A 21,772-nucleotide genomic window follows, 5' to 3' on the forward strand; every position below is an offset into this window, starting at 1 on the left:
ATACATATTATTATACATAATAGTCTACAAAAAATTTGAGAGTATATATAATAGTCTATAAAATTTTTTCATTGTTCATTGATCCTTTCTTCTCCCAGAGACCAAATACTTAATTCAACTATCTTTACTCTGAAGCAAAATTAATCTAAGGATCTCTAAAATAAATGGACTGGGTTTTTTACCCAAAAACTACCACTTCAGAATTGAGAGATAGTGCTAGTGATAGAGATAGTGCTAGTGACTTTTCAAACCTATTAAATGTGTGTGTGTGTGTGTGTGTGTGTGTGTAGATGTGGGGTAAATAGGAGGGGGCATAACCTATTCTTTCATCTCAAAGGTCAAAAAGTTGAAGGCAAGAGTCTGTGATGTGCTTAGAAGAGGGACAGAATTCCATTCAACCTTTGCGAGCCCTTTTTAAAAATGTATAGATACAAGACTGAGATGGCTTCGCATTTGGTGATGGAAACTATCCTTCTCAACCCCACAAGTACTACTTCCTGCCAAAACCATATAATCCAGAAATATCCATATATAGCTAAACTCTATGTTGTTTAGTCCTCAGCAGCTATATTGAGATTTAGTTTAGCAATTAAATTCTTTAAAAATCCATCAAGAATTGACTAGTAACATCCTTATTACCTTTTAAAATTATAAATTACAATGTAGTTATCCTTCAATAATATAGATGACTTGTACCTGGTTTTCCCCTTTAAAACTGAAATTTGTAGGAAGAGGTATAGTACTGAGTACTTGAGGTGCTAATCCTAGCTGGTCTCCAAAGAACAGCCATGGAAGATTCTGTCTCCTGCAAACAATCACAATTGTTTTAATAATAAAATGTTTCTTAGTAATATTTGTGAAAAGTAATTGCACTGAACTTGATTGAAGTGACAGCTCATCATTAGAGTATCCTTACCAAAATGAAATGGAATGAACAGTGTGCAGTCCAGCAGTATTTTCAAAGATAAACTGAAATAGCTGACAGGCATCAAAAGTGGCAAAATGGTAAGAATTCATGTTCATCACACACATATTTCCAAGAGCTTGGCAAGATGTAAGATTGGCATACACCTATGAGAGGACAATGGCAAAGAAATATAACGTGGACTTTATTACCCAAGGCAAAAGTTGATATAAAAATCATGCTTAGTTTTAACTTTACCTATTCCACAAATTCTTTTTTTTGGATTAAGGTCTTTTGCTTTTAATATCTTTCCTCTAATTAAGTAGAAAAGAAATTTCCATATGGCAGATAATGTGTACATTTTTTTTTTCTCTTTTCAGCCCACCGCAGCCTATGTAAGTTCCTGGACCAGGGACTGAATCCCAGCCACAGCTGTGATCTACATCACAGCTGCAGCAATGCTGGATCCTTAACCCACTGTACCACAGCAGGAACTCCCAAATGTGCACATTTTTAACTGTAAATTTTGGGTGAAAATATAAAGACAAACAACTGAAAGAACTAACTAAAACTTTTTTTTTTTTTGTCTTTTTTTTTTTAACCTTTTCTAGGGCCACATCCGCGGCACATGGAGGTTCCCAGGCTAGGGGTCTGATCGGAGCTGTAGCCGCCAGCCTACAACACAGCTCACGTCAATGCCAGATCCTTAACCCACTGAGCAAGGCCAGGGATTGAACCCGCAACCTCATGGTTCCTAGTCGGATTCGTTAACCACTAAGTCACAACAGGAACTCCAGAACTAACTAAAACTTTACAGCATGACATTTGAAAAAACAATTCTGTGGAATAATTATATTTGAAAGAATAATAATGTGTTCCTGTGTTAGAGCTTATGCATATAAATCCAATCCATTTTGCTTAAGTAATTTGTTACATGAAAAATAAAATAAGACCATTTGTTGAGGTTGGCCCTCAAACATCTTTCTCAGTCTCCCCTCTCAGGCCAGTGAAATTTTAGCTATTCAAAAAAACAAAAAAACAAACAAAAAAAAAAACACTGCAAAAGAACCTGCCTCAACATAATAAAGGCCATATATGACAAACCCACAGCTAACATCATTCTCAATGGTGAAAAGCTGAAAGAATCCCTGCTGAGATTAGGAACAAGACAAGGATGTCCGCTCTCATCACTACTATTCAACGCAGTTTTAGAAGTCCTAGCCATGGCAATCAGAGAATAAAAAGAAATAAAAGGAATCCAAATTGGAAAGGAAGAAGTAAAACTACCACTATTTGCAGATGACATGACACTATACCTAGAGAATCCTAAAGATGCTACGAGAAAACTGTTATCAATGAATTTGGCAAAGTCGCAGGATACAAAATTAAGACACAGAAATTGAATGCATTTCTATATACTAACAATGAAAGATCAGAAAGAGAAATTAGGGAAGCAATCTCATTTATCATTGCATCAAAAAGAATAAAATACTTGGGTATAAACCTACCTAAAGAGACAAAAGACCTGTACTCTGAAAACTATAAGACGCTGATGAGAGAAATCAAGGAGGACACAAATAGATGGAAAGACATACCATGTTCTTGGATTGGAAGAGTCTATATTATCAAAATGACTATACAACCCAAGGCAATCTACAAATTCAATGCAACCCCTATCAAATTACCAAGGACATTTTTCACAGAACTCGAACAAAATATTTTAAAGTCTGTTTTGGAAGCACAAAAGACCCAGACTAGCAAAGACATCCTGAAAAAGAAAAATGGAGCTGGAGGAATCAGGGTCCCTGACTTCAGATCATACTACAAAGCTATAGTCATCAAAACCATATGGTACTGGCACAAAGACAGAAATATAGATCAGTGGAACAGGATAGAGAGTTCAGAATTAAACCCACACACCTATAGTCAACTACGCTATGACAAAGGAGGCAAGAATACACAATGGAGAAAAGACAGCCTGTTCTATAATTAGTGCTGGGAAAACTGGACAGCCACATGGAAAAGAATGAAATGAGAACACTCCCTAACACCATACACAAAAATAAACTCAAAATGGATTAAAGACCTAGATATAAGATCAGATACTATAAAACTGTTAGAGGAAAACAGAGGCCACTCTCTGACATAAACAACAGCAACATCTTCTCGGATCCACCTCTTAGAGTAATGACAGTGAAAACAAAAATTAACAAATGGGACTTAATTAAACCTAAAATTTTCTGCACAACAAAGGAAACCCTAAACAAAATGAAAAGACAACCCACAGAATGGGAGAAAATATTTGCAAATGAATTGACTGACAAGAGATTAATCTTCGAAATTTATAAACATCTTCTGCAGCTCAATACCAAAAAAAATGAATAATCCCATCAAAAAATGGGCAGAAGGGGAGTTCCCACGTGGCTCAGTGATTAATGAATCTGACTAGGAACATGAGGTTGTGGGTTCGATCCCTGGCCTTGCTCAGTGAGCTGTGGTGTAGGTCGCAGATGTGGCTCGGATCCTGCGTTGCTGTGGCTCTGGCGTAGGCTGGCAGCTACAGCTCCTATTTGACCCCTAGCCTGGGAACCTCCATATGCCACGGGAGCGGCCCAAGAAAATGGCAAAAAGACAAAAAAAAAAAAAAAAAAAAAAAAAAAAGGGCAGAAGATCTAAACAGACAATTCTCCAAAGAAGACATACAGATGGCCAAAAAACACATGAAAAGATGTTCAACATCACTCATGATTAGAAAAACACAAATCAAAACACTATGAGGTACCACCTTACACCAGCTACAACGGCCATCATCAAAAAGTCTACAAACAGTAAGTGCTGGAGAGGGTGTGGAGAAAAAGGAACCCTATGACACTGTTGGTGGAAAAGTAAATTGGTGCAACCACTGTGGAAAACAGTATGGAGATTCCTCAGAAAACTAAAAATAGAACTACCATTTGATCTAGCAGTCTCACTCCTGGGCATCTATCCAGAAAAACCATAACTCAAAAAGATACATGTACTCCAATACTCATTGCAGCACTATATACAATAGCCAAGACATGGAAACAACCTAAATGTCCATCAACAGAGGAGTGGATCAAGAAGATGTGGTACATATACACAATGGAATATTACTCAGCCATTAAAAGGAAAGAAATAATGCAGCAACATGGATGGACCTAGAAATTGTCATGCTAAGTGAGGTCAGTCAGACAATGAGACACAATATCAAATGCTATCATTTACATGTGGATCTAAAAAAGGACACAATGAACTTCTTTGCAGAACAGATACTGACTCACAGACATTGAAAAACTTATGGTTTCCAAATGAGACAGGTTGTGGGTGGGGGGATGCACTGAGGGTTTGGGATAGAAATGCTATAAAATTGTGTTGTGATGATTGTTGTACAACTATAAATGTAATAAAATTCACTGAGTAATTAAAAAGAATAAAAATACCTATTTGAATTAAAAAAAAAAAAAAACACTGCAATAATCTTCTTTTTCCCCTTCTCATATCCACCTCATCAGTAAACCCTGTTGGCTCAATCTTCAAAGTATATCCAAAAGCTAAACAGTTCTCTCATTTCCATGGCAGCACCCTTGTCCAGGGGTCCATTTTCTCTCGTTGGGATTACTCTAGGACTCTCTTAACTGGTCTCCCCTGCTCCTGTCTTTGCCCCAGTAAAATCCACCCTCCATGATAGTGTGAGCCTTTCAAACTTGAAGCTCAACCATGGCTTCCTTTGCACATAATCCTCTCCATCCCATCCAGTACATGCCAGGTCCTCACCATAGCCCCCCTCTTTATCCCTGAACTCATTTCTCCATTTTCCCTGCTCACTCTGCCCTAGCCGCTCCAGCCTCCTTCCTGTTTCACAGGCATGAACACACCACAGAACTCCTGCTTTGGGACCTCTGCACTTGCTATGGCCTCTGCTAAGAATGTTCTTCCCTTCAGTATTTACACAACTCCCTTCTACTTCCTTCAGGTCTCTGCCCAAATATCACCCTCTCAAGAGAAGCCTGCCCTGACCACCCTCTGTAAAACAGTACTGCCTTCTATGCTCTATGTTCTTTTTTTTTTTTTTTGCCATTTCTAGGGCTGCTCCTGCGGCATATGGAGGTTCCCAGACTAGGGGTCAAATCAGAGCTGTAAACACCGGCCTACGCCAGAGCCACAGCAACTTGGGATCGGAACCATGTCTGCAACCTACACCACAGCTCACAGCAATGCCGGATTTTTAACCCACTGAGCAAGGCCAGGGATCAAACCCACAACCTCATGGTTCCTAGTTGGATTTGTTAACCACTGAGCCACGATGGGAACTCCCTATTCTCTATGTTCTTTATCCTACTATGGTGGTCTTCATAGCACTAAGCACCCTTGACATTTACTTAGAGTATAATTCCATAAGGTATTTTTATCTGCCTTTTCCTAAAATAGGTTACTTGATTTGAGAACAGGGCCTAGCAAGCAAGAGGTTATCTATAAACATTTACTGAATGACAGTATGAATCAGTTTCCTGAAACACTCAATTTCAGCTGAATAAGTTGGGCACAGACAGTCTGTGTATAATGAAATGTGAAATGAATAACAAGAAAGGATTTTTTTCTCATAGGATATGACCAAGGAGCTATATCTACTTATAGAGAAAACTTTTATTAACTGGAAAAATGACACCACAATTTTTCAAAATGAAATAAAATTAACAGTAAATGCCAGAGAGTATACGGAGAAAAGGAAATTACCATACAACCCAGCAATCCCACTCCTGGGCGTGTAACTGGCAAAAACTGTAATTCAAAAAAGATACATGCACCCCCAATGTTCATTGCAGAACTATTTACAATAGCCAAGATGTGGAGGCAACCTAAATGTCCATCAAGAGAGGAATGGATAAAGAAGACGTGGTACTATATACAATGGAATATTATTCAGCCATAAAAAAGAACAAAATAATATCATTTGCAGCAACATGGATGGACCTAGAGATTATCAGACAGAGTGAAGTCAGACAGAGAAAGACAAATATCATATGCTATCATTTACATGTGGAATCTAATAAAAATGACACAATAGAACTTATTTATAAAATAGAAATAAACACAGATTTCAAAACCAATCTAGAGGAAGAAATTAGGAGGATGGGAATAACATATACACACTACAGTATAAAACAGATAATTAACAAAGAACCTACTGTATAGCACAAGGAAATCTACTTAATAGTTTCTAATAATCTATATGGGAAAAAAGAATATATATGTGTATATGTATACATGATTCACTTTGCTGTACACCTAAAACTAATACAACACTGTAAGTCAATTATACTCCAATAAAATTAAAAAAGAAAAATAAAAAAGCAAAATTAAATAAAATTATTCTCCAAAATTTCAAACATACCCAACAAGCAGCTGCTGATGACTGCAAATACTTTGCAAACCATTCTGAAGTGAAAGACTTGCCCTGTAAACAAAAAGATGAATTTTAGTTTTAAATTCAAATAGAAATTCCTTAACCCTACCATCTGAGGAAGACATTAATATGCATTTGTTCAGTGGGGAATAACTAACATTACTTTCTCAATGTTATTAGAAAAATAGACTTTAATGGGAATATAAGAATAAATTCTAACCTATGTCAAAAGTTACAAATAAGACTACATTACAAAATCATATCACTGAGGCAAAAGATATAAGGAAACAAAGTATGCCTATAATCAAAACAAACCTACTATGCCCATTTTGCTTAAACAAAAAACAAAAATCAAAGTGGCAAAAAAAAAAAAGAAAGAAAGAAAAATTAGACCTTTAGAATTGGCTAACATTTGCTGATTTAGGGTTATCACACTATATTAAATCGGCAAGTAATAAAAAGAAGTATTTGTGAATAATTGCTACATAACAGGAGATTGAGAATATACAGACTAATGTTTAAAATCTCCAAAGTGGTGATTCTCAAACAATGATGGTTATCAGAATCTACTGCAGAATTTCTAAGAACAGAAAATGCCTGGCTTCATTCTAAACCAAATGAATCAGAATCTCAAGAATGAGACCAAGGTACACATGCTCCCTGAAAGCTGAAGATATAAGCCTCTGGCTATGAACCACTGCTGTAAAGCTTATCTGCATATCTTGCTAAAAACTGTGATACTGAGAAGCACCATTCAGAGTAAATTCTTTGAAAATGGACAAAGGAGATAAAACCAAATTATATGAAACATGGTACCACAACTGTCAAAAAATCTAAAATAAAATGAGTCACTATTTTCAACTCTTCAATAAGCAAAAATTCTCATTCTGTAAGAAAAAAATATATGCATAGAAGGCTGAACACACACACACACACAAAAACATAAGTAAAAATGGGAAGCAATGAAAATACTGGCAAATGCATGTAAAATGAAGCCACAGACAATGCCAGTGATAAAGTTGCATGATCTTTTATAAAACAATATCCACACACTTTAACCCAGGAATTTAGAAACACTTAGGAAATTTGGCTTAAGAGAATAATCTCTCCAAAAGGAAAAACACATCTATGTGCATAAAATAGTGGCTAGCAATATTATTAACAGAAAACCTAAATACTCAATAAATATATAATTATATAAATTTTAATACATAAACTAGAGTATTATATAACTATCTAAAATTATAATTACATTGGTTGAGCCTGGAACACTGTATGGAGAAACCAAGGTTGTGCCTAAAGACTAATGGAGACCTATCAATCTAACACAGGAACTATCTCTGTGGAAGTTCAAATCTGGGACAATTTGAGCTTTGAAAAGAAGAATAGCAGCAACTGCTGTGACTGATTATAACACTCAAGATACTATGAGTTTGCAGTAAAGTTTGAAAAAGAAAAGGAAGCAGTTTTTTTATTTTCATTTTTGCTAGGGCTGCATGTGGGACATATGGAAGTTCCTGAGCTAGGGGTTGAATTGGAGCTGCAGCTTCTGGCCTATCTCAAAGCCACAGCAACACGGGATCCAAGCCACGTCTGTGACCTACACCACAACTCATGGGAGGGATCAAACCCACATTACTGCAGAGCCAAAATGGGAACTCCAGGAAGCACAGAGACAATCACACCACCTTAACTACATTTTGTTGACATGTTTCATACACTGGCTACATAGAACCAGTCTGAACACCAGGTATAAAATGACTTCAAGTCAGGAATTCAAAACTTGTCCTCAGGAAAGTGTCAGTGTTCAAGACTGGCATGTTTAGGGAGTTCCCACTGTAGTGCAATGGAAATGAATCCAACTAGGAACCATGAGGTTGTGGGTTCGATCCCTGGCCTCGATCAGTGGGTTAAGGATCTGGCGTTGCTGTGAGCTGTGGTGTAGGTTGCAGACACGGTTTGGATCAGGCATTGCTGCCGGCAGCTGCAGATCCGATTGACCCTTAGCCTCGGAACCTCCATATGCCTCAGGCATGGCCCTAAAAAAAAAAAAAGACTGGCATGTTTAAATGAAATACATTAATCGAGTCAGACTAACTTTAAGACTGGAATAGCCTTTCCCTGCCTACTTTCCCTTCCTAGCAGAGAAGCCTGCAACAGATCTACTCCCATAGTAGTACAGGGGATGGAGGAGGTGGGGGATGGTATGAAAGACGGTTGGGTTATAGCAAGATGAGAAATTGAGGATGAGACCCAGAGTTCTCACTATGAGAGAAGGTACTGTCAAGTCTCACCACTGTCAAAAGGAAAGGCTAACACAAACTCTGAGGTATTGCTTTGGAGTTGAAAATATCAGTATGGATTCATTTATTTTATTTTATTTTTATTTTTTTTCTTCTTTCAGCCACGCCTGAGGCATATGGCAGTTCCTGGCCAGGAATCAAATCTGAGGCACAGTTGTGACCTATGCCACCGCTACAAGGAATGACAGATCCTTAACCCACTCTGCCACAGTGGGAACTCCCTGAACTCATTTAACAGATACACGAGAAACAGTTATATACATGTGTGTATGTACATACATAATGTGTGTATATACATTTCCAGCTATGTCTGCTAAAAAGGGCACACTAAGCATGGTAACTATGCTTTCTGAATACTATTTTTAAGAGCTTCGTAGAGAAACAGCTGATTCTGGGGCTGAAGCAGGAAAAGTACAAGTAAGGAAATGCTCAAAGAATGATGGGGATATGTCAAAAAGATATAGGAACCAACTCAAAAGGGCTTCTAATGGCCAAATCTAGGACAATTTGAGCATCAAAACAAGAAATACATATATTGGACTATTAAAAAATGAACAAAATAGGAACCCACACTGTTCTTAATGAACAAATAAATATATAAATGAGAAGGGGAAATTCTTCCTTAGAGTTGAATGTTAATAATGTGGAAGGAGGGAGTTCCCGTCATGGCTCAGTAGTTAACGAATCTGACTAGAACCATGAGGTTGCGGGTTTGATCCCTGGCCTTGTTCAGTGGGTTAAGGATCTGGCATTGCAGTGAGCTGTGGTGTAGGTTGCAGACATGGCTCGGATCCTGCATTGCTGTGGCTCTGGCGTAGGCTGGCGGCTACAGCTCCGATTCGACCCCTAGCCTGGGAACCTCCATATGCTGTGGAAGCAGCCCAAGAAATGGCAAAAAGACAAAAATAATAATAATAATAATAATGTGGAAGGAATGGTAGAAACATTTGGCAACCATCACAGTAGCAGCTGATAAAGGGAAGTGTCATCAGTGGAGACTAAAGCTATTAAGGTTTAGTGAAGAAGTGTAACTTTGGAAACGCTTCTCAAAAATATGAACCAATCACAAAGGGAAAATGGTAACTTTACAGTGCACATGGTGAGTTTATGGCAGGGGATCAAGGTTAACATCACCAGCAGTGGGACAGGGACAGGTAGGCATCATGTGCACCCTGATGTGACACAATGTACTGAGAACAGCACACCTTTTTTGTGGTTTCCTGCCAAGCATGACCTGACTATGAAGAAAGACCAGATGGACCCAGGTTGAGGATTTCGCTCTGGATTTAAAGCCTGAAATCTTTCAAACTGTCAAGCTCAAGGAAGGCAAGAAAATACTGAGGACCCGTTCCAGAGGAAGGAAAATGAAAGGGACATGACCTCCAATTGATTAGTAATCTGAGACCAAATATGAAAAAGAGACATTGTGGGAATTTTTGGCAAAATTAACTAAATTTGAAAAAGGAAAAAGTGAAAATTAAAGGCCTGCTAATTGGATAATGGGAGGAATCACTATAACCCAAGACTGGAGAAGAATGTCCCCAAAGACATGCATCTTATTACAGATGAGCTAATTTTTGGATATGATCTCATGCTCCCTATCTATACACCTATTTTGGCATTTTTTTGTTGTTGCTGCTCTGCAAATACCTGGTACTTGCCAGTTAGGCCACAAGACTACAGCAAAGAGGAATTTTTGCTTTATTCATGAGGATCCCAGATTTTACCCTCATCAAGGCTATCCTTACAGCTCTCCTAGTTACTCTCATTTTCTGCTCATTAACTAACCTCTAGTTAATCATCTAACTTCTATTCTATTGACTTGGTGACCTCTTCAGTTCCAGTTCATGCACTTCCCATTGTACATCCCAGACCGTGTCATCACTGGCTTCTGCTGCAAAAGCTCTAAATCTATGCCCTTGTACTCTCATCAATAAATAAGGAACCATGGACTTCCTTTGTGGCTCGCAGCAGAACTATAAATAAGGAACCTTGCCAGATAAAAATAATCCTCAAATCTCCCGTGACTACCATGTGCAGACACTGTGAGGTAGGTTATTATTATTCCCAATTTACAAATAACAGAACTGAAGTTTAGAAAGCCTAAAGATATAAAACTAATGACAGGAAATCCAGGGTTCAAATCTAGAGTCTTTGGTGCTCTTAACTGTATTAAGCTGCACTCTTTATAGGATCTATAAAGAATCTTTCCAGCTTAAACATTCTGTGATTCACTGAAAAAGAAACAAGCTAAGGGAGAGAAGACGTATAAGTAACGAATAAATTATAATGCTGAGTTGTTAGTCTAATGTTTCTTATTGACTGATAACTGCTGCTTTAAAGTGATTTACACAAATGTTTCTCATTTTACCCCAAATTAAGGACCAAAGGAAGAAATGCAGAAAGATCCTTAACAACAGAACAAAAAAACTGAAGTATACTCACAAGCTCTCCATAACGTGCAGTTGAAATCATATGTGGGGGAAAATTCCCTGTGCTGCTGAAACATAATTCTCCTGTCTTCATAAATAAATAAGAGGGAAAAAAAGTTAATGGAAGAGTATAAGCAATTTAATTTAAAAATATATACATTATAAATTTGATCAGCCTTACTAAAATGTTAGGCTCTGAACATGCACAGGACCTGCTGGTATTAATGAATGTTGGTTCACATCGGACACACCTGTCGATACAACAAAAATAGTTTTGAAAATATTAATGAATTACAGTAGCCCTAATCTAATCAAGAATTTGTCTTCCTGAACACTAGGTGTGAATAGGTTCATTCCACTAAGCAAATAGTTTTAATAAAGTAAACATATTAAAGTATTTTTTCATTTTTTAAAGTTTTATTGCATATTAAAAGTATGAACACTGATTTGAATAGTTTTATACTGTTCTTTGTATTACAAACCAAGGTATAAAAAAATAAAATCAACCAATGATAGGGGAATAGTTTTCTGAAACCACACATAATAGAAAACAAATAACACTGAATAGAAAAGATGGCTAAGTCACTCAATTAACAAAAGAACCCAACAAACTCACATAATGAAACCCAATCCATTTTTATAAGTAGTTATATCAAATATACTTTAATTATTTCTCTGCCACAAAGCAAAAAGGTAATATATGCTAAAAAGACACATGTATCTATCCCCTCATCAAGCCCATAATCAACACTTTAAAAGTTTTTCATTGACTTTACTTATTTTAGGAAAAAATATTGTTCATTAATAAATGATATAGAGGGAGAGAAGGCGTTGGATGAGCATGGATCCTGATGGGTTTCTATGGGTATTCATTACCTGCAAGATAGGACAGGTATGAGAGGAGGCTGGGGCATAGTACGTAGCTCAAACTAGGCTTGGGGAGGTCTAAGAGGGGAAGAAAAAGGGGTCAGCCCAGTAGGCTGTGTTAGGATGCTGCAACTTAGGTCAGCCAGGGAGAAAAGATGATCAACACTAAGTATCCCCAGGAGAAGCTTCTCTAGTATTTTCTATCTTAAATTTGGGAATTGAAGAGAAAACAGTGCTTAGAGGAAGGTCAGCATGTAGGCTTCTAAAAAAATTGAAGAATTTGGAATAGGAATAATGTGGTTAAGTTAGAGATGGAGGGGTGTGTATATGGTGCACAGGATGCATGCATAAACAGGAACAGGAAATGATAGAGAACAGGGCTATAAATCAGGGTACCTGGATATGGTAATTATCACTACATTCATTAATGTATTTTTATGAAATACAATATATATAGTACCCAGTATACAGTAAGTATACTGCAAATAAATGTTACTATCATATACTATATATTAGATTATAGATTATGTACAAAATACCTAATGACAAACAAAAATAGTATCTTTTACTGAGCGCTTACTCTGCAGTACTTAGCTAAGACCCTTAGGTATTTATTTCTGAGCTGTGATAACAGCCTAAGAAGTAGGTGGTATATCCCCATATTAAAGACAAGGAGACTGACTTGCCCAGTGAAGGTCAAACAACCAAAGAGAGACTAAAACAAAATTTAAATCCTATTTTCTCTCATTCTCTGGGCCTAAGCTTCTTTACCTGTTAATATCTACTTCTATCTTTCCTTGGGTTATTGCAAGGAGCAAGAAATATGATTGGGAAGGCAAGACTCTACATAAATATAAGATGATATTAATGAAGTTAGCACCCAGCACACTGCTTACCTGGTTCCTAAAGCATTTGCTACCGTAAAAGAGTTCTCACTGTCATCACAGAGCTTACAAGTTGCTTGGGACAACAATGTTCCATTAACATCTCTTTCCACTAAACAATTTAGAAACAACAAGATATAATTCATAATCAACATATAAGCTTCTATACACTTAGTAAAACCCACCTGTAATATTATTCTAAAACTTCCCATAATGCCTTATTTGCATAAAAGACAGGTCAAGCACCTTCTATTATAATAAATTATCGAAAAGTGAAGCCCTCCCCATTACCACATGAAAAATACAGAAACTAATTTCCAAATCATCATCATCATCATAAGTTAATATATTTTTCTCAGAAAATTTCTTACATCTTACCTACATGTTCTTGTTGTACTGGGTATGGGGAAACAAATATTGACATAGACTGCTGATGTCTTTCACAACTTAAAAGGCTTTTGGTAGTATCTACTCAAATTATTTCATTTTCAGATACCTAACCTACAGAAACACTTGTACATGTGTATAAGAATATTCATCAAAACAATATTTGTTAGGAGTTCCTGTTGTGGCTCAGTGGAAATGAATCCGACTAGTAACCATGAGGATGCAGGTTTGATCCCTGGCCTCGCTCAGGGGGTTAAGGATCCAGCATTGCCATTAGCTGTGGTATAGGTCACAGACATGGCTCGGCTCATGTGTTACTGTGGCTGTGGTACAGGCCAGCAGCTGTAGCTCCGATTAGATCCCTAGCCTTGGAACTTCCATATGCTGTGAGTGCGGCCACAGCATAAAAATAAAGCAAAAAATAACAACAACAACAAAACAATATTTGTTAGAAAATGATCTAAATAGAAAATGCTAATGACATACTATGGAGCAGATATAAAAAGAATGAGGCAGATCTAACAGATCATATTGTTAACTGAAAAAAGTATGCTGCAGAACATTATTTTTGGAATATTTACATAAAAATACCATTTATTTGTCCTGTGGTTACAATGGACATGTTTGTATTAAAAACAGAAAGAAAGAAAAAAGATTCTAGAAGGACACATTCTAGAGTCTACTTCTTACCCAAGATATGGCCAGTAGGACAGTGGCATTTTCCTTCTGCAGTTAAGCCATCAGGGCAAGAAATACAGTTCCAGCCATCTTCAGTAACACCTTTCTAAATTGGAAAAAAAAAAAAAAAAAAAAAAGATTATTTTCCCCTTCTTGATTAACTTTCTCCTTAATTGATCATGTAAGTTCAAAAAGCCACAACAGTGTATAATTTGAAGGCAATATGTAAAAAAATTATATACATATGAGGCATAAAATTTTCCTAAAGAGCCAATTTGTGCTAAATTTCAAAAATTAAGCTATATATTACTGCCATGTACTGAGTGCTATTAACTCCAGGCAATAGTTCTTTCTTCCTCATGATTTTCAACTCAAAGAACTCCTTACTCTCATAATTAATACTGTCATTCAGTTTTTTCATTTACAAAGATAAAATGCAACAAAATTCAACAGGATTTAATCAATAGACAGCTAGCTAATAATTCAGTCTTATCTGTTTTGTTGTTGTTGTTGTCTTTTTAGGGCTGCACCTGAGGCACATGTAGGTTCTCAGGCTAGGGGTCCAATCAGAGCTGTAGCTGCCGGCCTATGCCAGAGCCACAACAACACGGGATCCAAGCCACATCTGCAACCTACACCACAGCTCACGGCAACACCGGATCCTTAACCCACTGAGTGACACCAGGGATCTAACCCGAGTCCTTATGGATGCTAGCCGGGTTGCTTAAGTGCTGAGCCATGATGGGACCTCCCAGTCTTAACCTGTTCTAAAATAATTATTCTAATTTTTTAAAGTTCAAATATATTAGCTTTAAAAATTAAGTTGTGATCAAAATGGATGAATTGTATGAAATATACTTAAATTTGTTTAAATTATGAGATCTTTCCATATATCCATTAATAGTTTGTACTAGTAAAGGTTTTTTATAAAATATGACATCATCCAACATTTAGCTTATAATATGGTTTAGAAAAAACCTGAGGTAAAATACAGTAATTTTATTACTAACATGAATGTGACCAAAATTAATAGAGAACAATGGTAATAACAAAACAATATCACAGACAATTTTAAATTTTGGTTAAAAAGACTGGACATGGTGTATAGCACTGGGAACTATATCTAGTCACTTATGATGGAGCATGATAATGTGAAGAAAAAGAATGTGTATATGTATGTGTGACTGGGTCACCTTGCTATACAGCAGAAAATTGACAGAACACTATAAACCAGCTAAATGGGAAAAAAAATCATTTAAAAAAAAAGAAAAAAAAAACATATCCCTCTAAATGTGAGGATGCCATTTAGGCACTGCAAAAAACAAAACAAAACAAAACAAAACAAAAAAAAGACTGGACACATCAAGAAATGCTCCTATATTTATTAGTACATTTACGCATATAGGACTTTTTAAAAATTATGATGACTTAATAATGTCACCGAAAAATAAATCTGCTTTGGCACCATTTCAAATTAGTAGCTTTTGTTTTGTTTTTAGTCTTTTTAGGGCTGTGCCTGTGGCACATGGAAGTTTCCAGGTTAGGGGTCAATTTGGAGCTGTAGCTGCTGGCCTATACCACAGCCACAGCAACGAGGGAACTGAGCCATGTCTGTTATCTACACCACAGCTCACAGCAAAGCCAGATCCATAACCCACTGAGTGAGGCCCGGGACTGACCCCGTGTCCTCACGGATACTAGTCGGGTTTGTTTCCACTGAGCCACAACAAGAACTCCTATTAGTAGCTTTTTATCATGGATATTTCAGCCAGGGTCAATATTTCCAAAAATATAAAGTATCAAAATGATCATCGAACCTATAAGCAGGAATTCCATCATGGCTCAGCGGTAACCGATCCAAACTGTATTCATAAGGACGTGGGTTTGATTCCTGGTTGTGCGCAGTGGGTTAAGGATCCAGCATTGCTGTGGGCTATGGTATAGGTCACAAATGAGGCTCAGATCCTACATTGCTGGGGCTGTGCTTTGACCCCTAGCCTGGGAACTTTCATATGCCGCAGATGCGTCCCTAAAAGGACAAACAAACAAACAAAAAAAACCCCTATAGGTAATAGTCATAAACCAGGACAACTGGCAAATATTAAATTCCCAGATTTAATTTTCTTTAATACAGATAATGAGAAGAAACATTATTATAAAAGTCAGAACTGGGAGTTCCCATTGTGGCTCAGTGAAAACGAATCTGACTAGCAACCAAGAGGATGCAGATTTGATCCCTGGCCTCGTTCAGTGGGTTAAGGATCTGGCGTTGCTGTGAGGTGTGGTATGGATTGCAGATACCGCTTAGATCTGGAGTTGCTGTGGCTGTGGCACAGGCCAGCGGCTACAGCTCCGATTCAACCCCTAGCCCGGGAACCTGCGGGTGTGACCCTAAAAAGACAAAAAAAAAAGTCAGAATTGAACTCCTATTTATCCAAAATGACTGGAAGATATATTGCTATTAAGAATCATAATATATAGTAACTATTAATTTTCCAAAAATTATTATATAATGAAGTTATAAAACAGCAATGGATTCATGTTTAATTATGAATTTTAGTGATGCAATTGGCATTTCACAAACTTATCACACCTTACATATCATTACAAACATGAATTATTATATAAAATTGTTCACACTGGAGTTCCCATTGTGGCTCAGCAGAAACGAACATGACTAGTATCCTTGATGATGTGGGTTCCATCCCTGACCTCCCTCAGTGGGTTAAGGATCCAGCATTGCCGTGAGCTGTGGTGTAGGTTGCGGGTGCAGCTTGGATCCTGCGTTGCTGTGGCTGTGGCATAAGCTGGCAGCTGTAGTTCTGATTTGACCTCTAGGTTGGGAATTTCCATATGACACAGATGCAGCCCTAAAATGAAAATAAAAACTGTTGACACAATAAGTTTAAGATATTGAACTCAATCACTCAATCTGTACCAAAGGATACACACATTCCAAACTGATTTATATGTGCATTATTCATTCATCTATTTTCCTTTATAACTCAGTTTCTCTATGAAGTAAAATAAAGACACACTAATTTTCACAGCTTTGTGTTTTTTTAGATTTCAGACTTTTAAAAGTAAACCAGTATCACTGTTTTTCCAAGTTTGCAAAATTTCACTGATCTCCACAAATTTACTCTAGTAAAAACAAAGTTACCTTAATAATTTTAAATTTGTGGGAAAATATGATAGTACAGCATTAAACTGTAGTTTAAAAAAGAAAGATATTGGAAGTTCCTCTTGTGGCTCAGTGGGTTAAGGACCGAATCCCCAACCCACTGCGCAAGGCCAGGGAATTGAACCCAAAATCTCATGGTTCCTAGTCAGATTTGTTTCCGCTGTGACACAATGGGAACTCCTATATTCCCCCCCGCCCCAGTAAGATTATATTTAAATAAATACTCCATACCATGCTTTCTGGGCACTTCTTACAAATAATATCAGGTCCTCCATTATTAGAGATCATCTGAAATCCTGGTAGACACACACATGAAGTTCCTAAAAAGAAAAGAACCAATTTTGACTTTAATAAATACAATTCCAAGATAGGAAATTTTTAATAATTCTTAAAATCTTCAGAATCAGTAGTTGAGAGCAAGACAGTGGAGCCAATACTGCCTGGGTTCTAATCTTGATTCTGCTACTTAGTTGTGTGACTCTGACCAAGGTACCAAACTGCTCTGTGCCTTGGGTTCCAATTTGGTAAAATGAGGACAACAATACTTACCTCATGGGGTTAATAAGAGTATTAAATTAGTTATTATACGTAAACATCTTAGAATATGCCTGGCGCACAGTAGATATTGTGTTTGCTACCATTTTAGGTGCAAGTGCAAGCATAAGCAAACTATTAAGTTATAACTATTAAACATAAAATCAAACTCTTGATTAACTGCTATGGCAAATTTTACACTTTCTTTTTTCTTTTTAGGGATGGACTTGCAGCATATGGAAGTTCCTGGGCTAGGGGTCGAATCAGAGCTGGAGCTGCCAGCCTACACTACAGCCCATGGCAACAGCAGATCCTTAACCCACTGAACGAGGCCAGGGATCGAACCCATGTCCTCATGGATACTAGTCAGGTTTGTAACTTGCTGAGCCACAACAGGAATTCTGGAATTTTTACACTTCTATTCTACCCAACCATACACATATATACTCAATGAATTCAAATTTACCTGGTCAAAACAAAACCTTATTAGGAAAGTTATCTTTATTCAAATAAGTCATTGTTTTCCTCTGTTTGGAAAGACAGTAAATTTTATAAGATAATCACTATTCGACCTGATGGATAGGTTAGGACAGCACTCTCTAAAAAGGCATTAAGTGGATACAACATCCATAGGTATACATATAGTAGAATGCTTATCATACTAGGGTTCATAACTATGAAACTAACCCTTACGCTTTAAAGTCCGGGAAACGCTTTCTCATTCATCTTTTCTTACCTGACCTGTCCTACAGGATTATTTTATAAGGACATATAAAATTTGAAGATGGCAGAAAGTTAATGCCATGGGTGATCAAGTGGAGATTAAAAACATCCTTGACTTCAGGAGTTCCCGTCGTGGCGCAGTGGTTAACGAATCCGACTAGGAATCAGGAGGTTGCGGGTTCGATCCCTGCCCTTGCTCAGTGGGTTGACGATCCGGCGTTGCCATGAGCTGTGGTGTAGGTTGCGGATGCAGCTCGGATCCCGCGTTGCTGTGGCTCTGGTATAGGCTGGCAGCTACAGCTCCGATTAGACCCCTAGCCTGGGAAACTCCATATGCCGCAGGAGCAGCCCAAGAAATGGCAAAAAGACAAAAAAAAAAAATCCTTGACTTCAGAATACGGAAATACTTATTCTGAGCAGTTTTAGTGAGGACAACCAGGGACCAAATGATAAACGTTTCAAGAAGAAAAAAAAAAAAAAGCTTAATTTAAAGAGACCTCAAGGGCAATTAGTAATATTCAACACTAAAAGGGCTAGATCCTAAGAAAATTTATAATATTACTGACATACTGTATAGTGGAAATACATAGGTTGAGACTGAGGGTCATTCATTTCCTTATCTGTAAAATGAGAAGGCTGGGCCTGATTATGCTTAAGATCTTTTCCAGCTCGAAACTTCTGGGATTTGAAAAGCAAGGAAAAAAGCGATCAAAATGTACAAGCCCTAATTTGTATTCCCTCCCCAATTTGTCCTGTCACCTGCTTTTTCACCTTATTCAGTTTTTTCAGGTGCCTCCCTAAAAGACTTCCCGGATAAGGAGTAGGGGAATGGAGACAAGAAATTAATTACTGGCAACGGCCTACGGACCAGGGTTTCCTCATCCTCATATGTTGTGCGCAAGTTGCAATCCTCCAAGGAAACCCTTCTCTCGGCTGTTGGCAGTTAACCTTTCTGAAATATTCTTTCCGCAGACGAAAAGGTGTTTCGACGACCCTGGGGTCTGGGGACAGAGCCAAGGTGGGAGTGGTACTTTAGCCAGGGCCCACCCGGAGCCATCTCACCTCCGGCATCCTGCATCTGGTTAGCTCCACACGGCACACAGGAGAGCGCGGAGATATCGAAGTACTGGTTGTGACCGCATGTCTCTGGTTGCTGGAAAGGGAAAAAGAAGGTCTGAGTCTGTGAGACTCGAGGCACTACCAATAAGAGGAATACGGTCACAGTCGCTACGGAGCGGACAGACCTGGCGGCCATTGCCACCCCAGGACCACAGCTGCCCGTCACCATGGTGAGACGCTAGCGGGCCGCGCATTATACGCGCCCCATCAGCCTCCGCGACGACTTTGCAGAGCTGATTGGACAACTGAGGCCCGGATTCCGGAAGTGTCGGCCACTGCTGCCTGGTTGCTAGGTTACCAAAGCCGCGGGAAGCTGCCTGGTCTGGGTTACATGCAAGCTAACGCGGGAGCCTGGCAGGCGCGACAGGCTGTTTAAAATGTTTGCTTCAAACTCTGCTATGCCACCTATTATCAGGACGCGAAGTTAATTTAGGAGGTCGCGAAATAGAATAGCACAGCAAAGAAATTATCTGATTTTAGCACACAAACTGAGTGTTATTTCATTAATCTGTTAAATGACATTTACATCAAAATTTATGCAGAGTAAGTCAGAGTTCCCGTTGTAGCACAGCGGAAACAAATCTTACTAGCATCCATGAGGACGTAGGTTCTATCTCTGGCCTCACTAAGTGGGTTAAGGATCCAGGTTCCTGAGCTGTGACGTAGGTCGCAGACGCCTCTCAGATCTGGCCCATTGCTGTGATTGCGCGGTAGGCCAGCGGTTACAGCTCAGATTGGACCGCTAGCCTGGGAACCTCCAGATGCCATGAGTGCCAGCCCTCAAAAAAAAAAAAAAAAAAAAAAAAATTTATACACAGTAGGTCATTATCGTATTAAAAGAGACATCTCAACAATGAATTTGTCAAAAATACCTTCGTCAAAAAAGGAAAAACACTGATTTGAAATATGCAATGTCGGAAGATTGGCACTAAAAAAAGATCTTTACTGACGGAACTTTCTTTGTGTTTTTTCTTTCTTTCTTTTTTTTTTTTTTTTTCTTTTTTTTTTTTTTGTCTTTTTACCTTTTTCTAGGGCCGCTCCCGCAGCATATAGAGGATCCCAGGCTAGGGGTCTGAGCGGAGCTGTAGCCACCAGTCTACACCAGAGCCACAGCAACGCAGGACCCCAGCCGTGTCTGCAACCTATACCACAGGTCACGGCAACGCCGGATCCTTAACCCACTGAGCCAGGCCAGGGATCGAACCTGCAACCTCATGGTTCCCAGTCGGATTCGTTAACCACTGCACCACGATGGGAACTCCTGTCTTCTTTTTTTTGAGCATAAGAAATCATGTATAGAAGATGAGATCATCTTTACTCCAGTTGTGAATAAAAAAAAAAGGAATCTATTTTTTTAATCAAATGTACACATAAGTGAATATTGTCTTTCAAAATAGGCACCCTTAGGAGTTCCCTTTGTGGCACAGCGTAGGCAAATTTGACTAGCAATCATGAGGTTGCTGGTTCCATCCCTGGCCTTGCTCAGTGGGCTAAGGATCTAGCCTTGCTGCAAGCTGAGGTGTAGGTCACAGATGTGGCCCCAATCCAGCAATTCTGTGGCTGTGGTGTAGGCCAGCAGCTGTAGCTCCGATGCAACCAATAGCCTGGGAACCTCCATATGCTGTGGGTGCCCCCCCCCCAAAGACAAAAAAATCAAGCACTTGGAGGCTCTCGGCCCCCAAACATTTTAGAATTGTCCTCAAAGCCAGTATCTGGGTCATAAAAGAAAAAATTACATTTTAATATTTACATTCCCTTTCTGCTTCTGTTGTATTCTATTTATTTTATTGTTGTATTTTGTCCCCCTCCCACACCCAGTAAAAGCTGGCATATTTTGAAGACACCTTATTCATCAGTGTTAGTGTTAGTGTTAGCTTGAAATGACTTTTGGCTTTCTCAGAAAAACACAAACTTTGTAATAAAAACAATGATTTATCACTATTAAGGGAATACATGTATGTAATATTCTCAATATGTGTGGTAACATGCATCTAGGAAAGTTAGCTAACTTTAACTATTAGCCACCATTAGGCCTAGTATTCTTCATGTGACCTTCCCACAAAGATCTGCATTCACTCTGTCACTAATATCTGTGGCACAGAAGGTGTATGTTCTGAAAACTGTTCCTTTAAGAGGAATTTTAAAAAATTTTCTGAGTAATTACCATGCTGTTGGAGTGTTTAATCTGAAGTAGAAATCACTTATATGAATATAATTTTTGAAAAATACATAACTTTATGTTAACTGGGTCAGAAAGGGTATGGTCAGAATAGTTGAGATTAGCCTGCAAAACTTCCTATGGGGGAATTTTAACTCTAATTTTCCTTAATGA

The 21,772-nt window shown here is 38.2% G+C and overlaps 1 protein-coding gene across 8 annotated transcripts in view; it reads right to left on the minus strand.

The window, feature by feature from the left end:
* TMEM67 (transmembrane protein 67) overlaps positions 1-19,649 on the minus strand; it is a 52,850-nt gene extending 33,201 nt beyond the window's left edge. For 4 of the 8 annotated variants that reach the window (XM_021089109.2, XM_021089105.2, XM_085022032.1 and 1 more), the window contains exons 1-10: positions 19,566-19,649; positions 19,384-19,474; positions 17,296-17,384; positions 13,893-13,986; positions 12,828-12,927; positions 11,246-11,315; positions 11,078-11,152; positions 6,318-6,380; positions 917-1,071; positions 697-805 (exon numbers count right to left, since the gene is read on the minus strand). In XM_021089109.2, the coding sequence (XP_020944768.1) occupies positions 697-805; positions 917-1,071; positions 6,318-6,380; positions 11,078-11,152; positions 11,246-11,315; positions 12,828-12,927; positions 13,893-13,986; positions 17,296-17,384; positions 19,384-19,474; positions 19,566-19,634 (915 nt within the window). In that variant the 5' untranslated portion in view covers positions 19,635-19,649. Of the gene's footprint in view, positions 1-696; positions 806-916; positions 1,072-6,317; positions 6,381-11,077; positions 11,153-11,245; positions 11,316-12,827; positions 12,928-13,892; positions 13,987-17,295; positions 17,385-19,383 lie in introns of all 8 variants that reach the window. The other 4 variants (XM_021089107.2, XM_085022034.1, XM_021089104.2 and 1 more) reach the window with 1 other exon arrangement.
* Between the last annotated feature and the right edge of the window lie 2,123 nt (positions 19,650-21,772).

The sequence above is a fragment of the Sus scrofa genome, chromosome 4, assembly GCF_054392235.1.
Source record: "Sus scrofa isolate SSC_HxYL_T2T_F1_AM1 chromosome 4, Sscrofa_HxYL_maternal_Yorkshire_Landrace_v2.0, whole genome shotgun sequence".
In the NCBI taxonomy this organism is placed as follows: Eukaryota; Metazoa; Chordata; class Mammalia; order Artiodactyla; family Suidae; genus Sus; species Sus scrofa.